Below are 9,352 nucleotides of genomic sequence, written 5' to 3'. Positions count from 1 at the left end.
TTTCTATTTCAAGATGTCATATTCATAGTAATTTATAGAGATGGACATTTTGGTTGAGTTCAAATAATATTTAAATTAATTTTGATTTAAATTTTTAAAAAATTAAATTAAACCAAATACTAACAGTTCGTAAAATTCTAAAACGATTTAAAAATTAAATAAACATGATTTTCAAAACTAAAAACTAAATAATGAATTTTACTATAACTTGAATATCTACCTGCAAATGATATTTTTATTAAAATGTTGGTCAAAATGGGAAGAAAAAAAGGCCTTCCATGATAAACATACGTATAATGGCGTCCCAAGTTTGAATGGGCCCAAGCGAGCCCAAGATATCGGGTTTAAACGATAAACGACATCGTTTGCTCCAAATCTTATTTATTCGATTATTATGGTCATTTTGACGAAACCTAAATTGGAATTTCCTTTCGAGAACCCTCTTGCAGTGATTCCCTCTGCAGAAGAAGCTCTCTGTCTGAACCCGCGATCAATTTCTGATTCCGAACCTTATTTTCTCCGATCAGCGTTTTGATCGGACGCCTGAAAACCCTAATTCGAGCATCATAGAGGAGAAGGAAGAGGAGATGGGGTTTATACGGAGCAGCTTCTCGTTCATCGCGGGCACCGTTTGCGGGATCTACATCGCCCAGAACTACAACGTCCCGAACATCAAGAAGCTCGCGGAATCCACCTTCTCAACGGCCAAGCAAGTGGAGGAGAAGTATCGCAAGCCCAAGCCCAATAGCAGGGACGAGAGTTGATCGAGTTCCACCGGCTTCTCCAGCAAAAAAAAAGAAGAAGAAAAAAGGGTCTAAATTTTCATGTGAATTTGATACTTTTTTTCTTATAGTGTTGTGGGTAAAGTGGACGATTGGGATCATGGGTGATTAGAAAGTCGCGATCGGTCTTCTACGATTTCAGTTGATGGAAACTGAGATTTTGTATCTAGTTGCCAAAATTCTCGGCCTGATTTATCATTTTAATGCACAGCGTTCTTCTGGGATGATGATCCCTTATATATATATATATACATATATATAGTTTGGATTGCACATGCGGGATGAACCTCAGACTTACTTCTCTGACAAGAAAGACTTGGCTTTGCGAGATGTTTTTGGAACTCAGTTAGAGTTGTTGTTCTGCTGTAGATAGAGAAGTAGTTGTTCATCGTCAAGTGCCTCTTCTGGGTTAGGCATATAGGTTTTGTTTCAAAGATATATAACTTTGGTTTCAGGAAATGTCTTCCTTTGAAACATTGTGGAACTTCAGCAGGGAGAGTTATTTTTCGCATTCACACCTTCAGAAAACTGGCAAAAGACCGAAGAAATGCAGATGAACAAAAGAGTCGAGAGTCGAGACAAGAATCTCTCTTGTGAAAATTTGGAAGACACCCAGAAACCTTAACACAAAACACCAGATGAAACAGCAGGAAAAGGGACTTCAGGTCAGGTGAGGACATCAATGGGAGGTCTGGATAAAGGTGCAGATATGGCCTCTTCATCAGCTGATCCAGACAGCTTAGCTTGCACTTCTGCAATGACAAGCTTTGTAAGCAATAACCCCGAGACGAATGCTGCGGCCATCAGCATGTAAAACACTGCGCTCCAACTGATGGCAGAGATGTAACCCGTGAGGACCGGTCCGATGGCGGCTCCAATGGAACCTGTCCCATCTATAATAGCGGTAACAGTAGCCACAGCCCTGGCATTGCCTTTCAGCGATTTATGGGTACCGAGATCAGCCGAGACAGCAGTTGTGATGAGAGCATAGGGACCGATGACAAACATTCCAGCTATGAACATGAGGATGACATTGATGGCCATGGAGATGTGGCCATAGATTCTGTAGAGGAAAAGAGCCGGGATGGCTAAGTAGATGAATCCTGCTGCTGCAGTGGCTCGGGCATCGAGTTGATCCGAGACATATCCTGCTAGGATCCCTCCAACAACGCCTCCCACGTCAAAGAGGGTAGACAAGTTTCCCGCTGTCTCCTCCGACAGATACTCTCCTCCAATCTCTGCAACATGTTGAGAGAGAATGTCTGAATCTTTAACCAAACAACACACAGTGCAAGCAGGAGGGAGGATGAAAGATACAGAATGATATGTCCTAGGTATTAAGTTGAGTCTTTTCCTACTCTGATCTATCTAATAGTCTTAATGATGAACAGGGCAGAGGAACAAGAAATCAGGACATACCGGTGTGGCTGACATAGAAGGGAAGCCAGTAGAGGAAAGTGTAAGAAACCAACTTGGTAAAGAAGAGGCAGAGGGCGAAAGGAGCGACACCGGGAATTTTCCAAGCGGACCAGAACCCGACAGCTCTCCTGTCAAGTCCGGTGCTCATCCGAGAGCTCACTAGTAGGCTCTCTGAGATAGTGTCCCCGAGCCTCATCGTGGAATCCACTTCAGTCCCATCTCTCTCGGCCCCCACAGCATAAGGATTCACCGGCAGGAAAAGGTACACCACAATACCTAGAAAAGTTATGAGCAATGCAGGACCCACAAAAGACCATCCCCAGCCGTATTTCAGCAAACCAGACGCGATCAGGGACCCGATGATGTTGCCAAGCGATGTGTGAGCACTCCAGATTCCCATGATCATTCCTCTCCTCCTCTTGTCGAACCAATTCCCCAAAAGGGCGACCACACAAGGCCACCCGATTGACTGGAACCATCCTGCAAGGGTCTGATCCCCAAGGAAATAGTAGAAGCTGTGGATATTGGCCCATTGTCCGACCCCAAACAGGGCTGTGAACAGTCCTGTCCCGATCATTCCTATTGTCAGAAACGTCCTGAGGTCTAACATATCACCCAAGTGGCCAGCGACGAACATCCCAATGGCATAGACCGAGAGGAAAGCCAAGTCTATCTGGCCAAGCAAGGCGGGTCCATCCGAGCCATCAAACGGGGCCCACCCTCTCCCGTCAGCCCTGTTGAAGTGTCCAGTTGAGGGGTCGGTAAGTGTGCCCTTGACAATGCTGTTAGGCTTTCGGGAAGCGTGGAAGGCGGTGTAAGAGACGAAGGTCAGGACAAAGACAATGGCTTGGTAGTTCTTGAAGGAGAGTCTTCCTGAGGGTTTGAGCCGTTCCAGGAACTGAATGCCCCATGGCTTGGTTTCCTCGTACAGAAACCGGGATGAAGTCCACGACGACATGTTCGGAACCTGAAGAGACGACAAGAAATATCTGTATTCATTCATATGGAAAACATTTCAGACATTATGAAAGATGGGTGTTTCTACTCCTTGTAATGGAACTTCGAGTTCATGTTTCTTTGAACAGGTCACTTACAAGTCTACAGGGACTCGATGGATTCAAGGACAGAAACTAAAGAACATATCATCAATACGTCGTATTCTTGACAAAGAATGAGTTTATAAGATTGCCTCTTTATCATCTTTTACTTGGGAAAGAAGAAACCTTTGGTATTCAATGAGCAAACAGGACAGAAAATATGTTGGAAAATAGATGTAAGGATTTATATGAAACAAATGAGATCAAAAGCGATCAATCAGCTTACCTTTGGATTATGAAACCTAATTTGGGAAGAAATAATTTCAACTCTCTCTCTCTCTCTCTCTCTCTCTCTCTCTCTCTCTCTCTCTCTCTCTCTCTCTTATATGGTCGGACAAGCTGTGAGGGGAAAACGTTACTTCACCGACGTGAGATTAACTAACTTGAACATCAAGTAACTACTTAACCAACGTGAGATTAACGAACTTAGTGATCGTGTTAAATACCAATTTTGCCCTTTGTTTTGTTCATTCGTTAGCTCATGCCTTATCTGTCTTCTGACTCTTCTTAACTCTCCGACATTACTTAACGCGTATGTATTCATGCAAAGCTCGTATTCGAATTATGTATATACGGCTATATATATAATACTCCCTCATTGACGTTTTACCTTTTTCAACAAATTTTAAAAAAAAATTTGAAAAAAGTCACATATACCCTTATTTTTATTACAGACAAAATTGGAAATTTATTTAAAAATTTGTCTAGAAAATCTAAAATGTGTATGTATCTACGCAAGTATGCAAGTGATACCAATTATCTGATCCAGATGATTTAGTTTATATATAATTATTTCCGACACGGTGAAGGAAACACCAGAAGGTATTGGGGATTTTTTTTTTTAAAAATAAAATATGCATAATCGTGACAAGCAAGCAGAGAGATGTTATTAATTTTTTACATTATTTTAATGATGATGATGATGATCATCCAAAAATCCTCCTTACAAATTTTTTTTTAAAAAAAAAATCAGTGTCAAGATAGGGGAAATAGCTGATATACCCTCTTGGTGCTATTTGTACTTCTGATGATACCCTCAAAACAAAAAATTAAACAAAAAACTCTCTTTCACATGTCAAAGACACAAACACCCTCAAATATTTATGAAAAGACCAAAAACCCTTCTTTTTTTTAATTTAAAAAATTCAAAATAAAAAAATAAAAGTAACAACTTCATTATCTTCTCTCGTGGTTCTTCTCTCTCTCCTACCTTTCACCATTTTTATTCTCTCTCTAAAAAAATCACAGATTTTTATTGTTAAATCTCAATTTTCCTTCAGTTTTCTTTAAAAAATTTCGTTTTCTCTTTAAATCTTAAACTAGATTTGAGATTCAAAGAAGAAAAAATGACGATAACAAAGAACGTAACTTCAAAATCATCTTTATTTTATTTCACTTTTATCATCTTCATTCGTTCCCTCTCTTATTTTCATTTTTTTTTCAATTTTTCTTTCGTTCTCTCTCTCAAAATCGTCGAACTCTCCTCCATCTCTCGTCGATTTGTGCCTTAAATCTCGATTTCTCTCATAAATTTCGTTTACCCATCAAAATCTTAGGTTACATTAGAGATTGAAAGAAGAAGTAACGACGAGAGCAAAGAACATGATTCAAGTTCATCTTCCTCGTAATCTTCGAACGAGAATGAGAATTGTATGGTAATTAAATTTTGATTTTTTTTCAGATTTGTTTGATTTTAGATTTCTTTCAATTGAATTGAAGGTGGCTTCGAGATTGATCGATAAAAGTATTAAAGTTTTGGATATTTTTGAAAATTTCGAGATTTTGAAATAAAATGTTGTGTTTGTGGTCAAAATTGAGTGAAATTGATGAATTTCGATCACATGAGGATTCGAAGGATAAGGTCACACGGTCAGAGTCATAAAGCATTTGAGAAAGTCAGGACTGGATACATTACAGAGTCCAAGTTTCGAGAAAGAGCTTTTGTCACACGGAATATGGATTACAAATATTGTAAGTTTATACGGTCACATGGTCACACGGTCACATGGTTACATGATCACATGATCACACAGTCACATGGTCACACGGTCACATGATCACACAGTCACATGGTCACACGGTCACACGGTCACACAGTCACACGATCACACGGTCACATGGTCACAATGTCACACGGTGATATCTGGATAATATTGCTGACATATGTTATGTCATCTCGTTCCGACGGCATGTCTCTTGGGTGGATCAAAATCTTTATCTGATGGTGATGTACTCGACATTTAGTATATGGAGGGACTACCGCAAAATGATAACGGTTGTGAATATAGTGTTTTTGCAATCAACTATGTTGAAGCGATTTATAGAGGTAAAGAACATACGTTGTGCCCCTTGATATGCGACGACAACGTCATCCTGATCCGTGAGCAGGTGATGGCTACAATATTTATCCGTGGTAAAGTTCAGAGTGTTAACTTTTATTTTACCAAGTGCTTTGTTTATTTTGTTTTGAATCCTAATTATGATTTTTTTTTGTTTGTTTGATAGCATGAACTTTTATTTTCGGTTTTTATTTATTAAAAATATAAATTTATTTATATTTTAGAGAAAAATCTGGGTAGAAATTGTTGTTGAGAAAATTTTGGACTTAAAACGTTGAAGGGAACATATATACGGCTGAATTCAAAGTGGAGGAAAAAAACACCTTACAAAAAAAACTGCATTTTTCGATGATTTTATGTGAAAGTGGAGTACACCAAAATATGTTGAATTTTGTTAATAAAAAATCTGAATTTTTTAATATTTTACAGAAAATATTAGGTGAAAAATATTGTAGATAAAATTTGAAGTTAAAAATTGAGAGAAAAAAATATAGAGTTGAAGAATTATATAGGGTTGAATATTCAAACTGGATCCCACATTAAAAATAAAAATAGAAATAATAAGTGTGGACCCCAGAAACATAAAAATCTGTTGAAATTCTGACTAGTTCTTCGTGTGGACCCCACAGTAAATTTCGGTCACAATGGGTCACAGTCGGTCACAACCTTCGATCCATGCGATTTTTATTAATTTAATCACTTTACAATGTTACACGTCTCTCATAAACCTATTTTATATTGTTTCAAACATTAAAATGTTGAAGGGAACATATATACGGCTGAATTCAAAGTGGAGGAAAAAAACACCTAAAACAAAAACTACATTTTTCGATGATTTTATGTGAAAATGGAGTACAACAAAATATGTTGAATTTTGTTAATAAAAAATCTGAATTTTTTAATATTTTACAGAAAATATTGGGTGAAAAATATTGTAGATAAAATTTGAAGTTAAAAATTGGGAGAAAAAAATATAGATTTGAAGAATTATATAGGGTTGAATATTCAAACTGGACCCCACATTAAAAATAAAAATAGAAATAATAATTGTGGACCCCAAAAACATACAAATCTGTTGAAATTCTGACTAGTTCTTCGTGTGGACCCCACAGTAAATTTCGGTCACAATGGGTCACAGTCGGTCACAACCGGTCACAACCTTCGATCCATGCGATTTTTATTAATTTAATCACTGTACAATGTTACACGTCTCTCATAAACCTATTTTATATTGTTTCGAACATTAAAATATAGTTTTTACTATTTTTATGTTTCAAAGTTGTTATTCCAAATGTGTTCCTATATGTTTCATAATGTTTTATGAGTAACTTTGATAAATTTGGTATATTTCATTTACAAACCCCTTAAAATATTTTGAAAATTTTTCATACACGCTATATATTTGATATATAGACTCTGATAAACCATCCCAAAGTTTAAAAACTGAATTTTGACCTAGATTTATCAATACATTTCGGTCACAGGTCACAGTCGGTCACAATGGTCACACAGTGCAAAATTGCACTTCGGTCACATGATCACAGGCTGGTCACAATGGGTCACAACGATGACTCATATGAGTCAACTTATTTAGTGTGTAATAAGAGTCACATATATGCTAAAATAAATAGTAATTATTGGGTAACTATATTTACTCAGAATTATTTTAATACATTATTATACAAAAAAAATTATACATTATTGTACAAACACAATATAACATTATTATACAAATATTTTTGGACATTATTATACAAATTTTTTTAACACATTATTACACAAAATAAAGTACACCATTATTAAATAAATTTTGTCTCTTCATTCCAAATTAGGCGTTCTCTCCGACATTGTCGATGTTAATGTTTCCTTTGAATAATTAATGATGTACTGTATTGATATAATAATGTGTTCATAAATAAGTTCAGATACAAATTAGGCGTTCTCGCCGACAAGTTCATATATAAATTCAGATACAAAATAATCAAAAACAAAAAATTAAAGTTCATAATTTAGGATTTTACAAAACAAATAAAAGGGGGTCATAGTTAATGTCCAAACACAAAAAATAAGTCACTTGGTAAAAAAATAATTCACGTTTTTTTCGTCACCTTGCCATGAACAAATATTGTGGCTGCCAACTACTCATGATTCATGAAGACATTATCGCACATATCAAGGGACATAACGTTTGTTGTTTACCAAGATAAATTGCATCAATATACTTTATTGCAAAAATACCACATTCACAACCGTTATCATTTTGCGGTTTCTCTCTCCTCCTGTTGTAGACGTTCTCCTACCATTCACGTAACACTTTGTCAATATACGATGTTAGGCTTTAAAGACCATGTGACTATGTGACCATGAGACCGTGTGACCACGTGACCATGGGACCGTGTGACCATATGACCTTATCACCCTAATGATCTATGTCAACCATTATCCTAATGGCTCGTGACCCATATGACTATGTGCCCGTATGTAACCTTTATGACCTATATATTGTGATCCGTATTATTGTTGTAATCCATGAACGATATGCACATTGTTACCTTTGTGCTCTATATGTCCACTTTGACTATTATGATAGATAACTGTGTGATTCATGACTCAATTATATTCTAAAAACACTTAAACACAGATTTGATATGGATCTATGACAAAGTTTAGTAAATAATAATAAAAATATATACAAAAAACGTTAAAACCATCAATATTCATAAAAAAGACGGGGATTTTCGACTGCCGCTTATATATTTCTAAGTTTCTGTTTGATTTCATACAGATTTTACTATGATTTTGTCAAAATTTGAGGAAAAAATCCCAATTTCAGAGGAGAGAGAAAATAATGTAGAGAGAGAAAGCTTCAATCGAAAGAGAAGAATGGAGGAGAGAGAAATCCTAGTTTTGAGGAGAGAGAATACTGATTTTTATTTTAAAAAATAAATATAAAATAATATTATAAGGTTATTTTGGTCAATGTACATTTGAGAGGGTATTTTGGAAGTAAATTTTTTTTTTGGATAAGAGGAGGGTAGATGTAGAAGTCCATTTAGCACATTGAGGGTAAAAGAGATAATCCCCCGTCAAGATATCCTTCAACTGTAACAACTATTTAGCCTATATATATATATATATATATATATAAAATTTAGTGCACACTTCTTTTGTACAATATACTTTGTCCTGTTTTTGCCTCAAATGTGTATTATGAACTTGAAATTATACATCGTTTTGAAAGACTATTTCAGGTTCAATTTTTTTTTTATGATGTAGAATAATATACTTATTCAGTTTTTCATCCGATTTCAATTTGAAGCCGTTTTTCTAAAAACAAATCGTTCATTTTCTATATATAAAAGAATTCATTCTATTTTTTTTAATCGATTTCACTTCGAATTCGATTACATTTGTTTAATAAAAATCATATCCAATTAGTTTTTAACACGAATTAAATATTTTAGATTTGTTTTGATTTTAAAAAAAATATATTCATTTGATTTTTGTATTTTTTTCAGTCTTTCAGTTGAATTAATATTTTATTTTCATTTTACATCTTGTTTTTGCGTTACTTCGATCAATTTATTTTGAAAAAAAAAGTATATACGATTTTTTTTAAATAAGATTCGATTTAAATACAATTAGTTGATTTCTGTATCCGTTTTAAAATTTGCGACGATTAAATTCAATTACTAAATACGAAATCACAAATTCA

At 35.4% G+C, this 9,352-nt stretch overlaps 2 protein-coding genes across 2 annotated transcripts; one reads left to right on the top strand and one right to left on the bottom strand.

Annotated features, from left to right (window-relative positions):
* Window positions 1–411: 411 nt before the first annotated feature.
* LOC104825062 lies at window positions 412–1,007 on the top strand. Its single transcript, XM_010557314.2, has one exon. The coding sequence runs from the start codon at window positions 588–590 to the stop codon at window positions 762–764; it is 177 nt and encodes a 58-aa protein (XP_010555616.1). The 5' UTR covers window positions 412–587; the 3' UTR covers window positions 765–1,007.
* A 102-nt stretch (window positions 1,008–1,109) lies between these two features.
* Window positions 1,110–3,473, bottom strand: LOC104825063 (putative glycerol-3-phosphate transporter 2). Its single transcript, XM_010557315.2, has 2 exons — window positions 2,202–3,473; window positions 1,110–2,020 (listed from the first exon to the last, which is right to left on the bottom strand). Exons 1-2 carry the CDS (start codon window positions 3,202–3,204, stop codon window positions 1,449–1,451), a joined length of 1,575 nt encoding a protein of 524 aa, XP_010555617.1. The 5' UTR covers window positions 3,205–3,473; the 3' UTR covers window positions 1,110–1,448.
* Between the last annotated feature and the right edge of the window lie 5,879 nt (window positions 3,474–9,352).

This window comes from Tarenaya hassleriana, unplaced genomic scaffold (assembly GCF_000463585.1).
Source record: "Tarenaya hassleriana unplaced genomic scaffold, ASM46358v1 Cleome42, whole genome shotgun sequence".
Taxonomy (NCBI): domain Eukaryota; kingdom Viridiplantae; phylum Streptophyta; class Magnoliopsida; order Brassicales; family Cleomaceae; genus Tarenaya; species Tarenaya hassleriana.
Note: the sequence above shows the minus strand (reverse complement) of the source record. Positions and strands in the feature narration are given on the sequence as shown.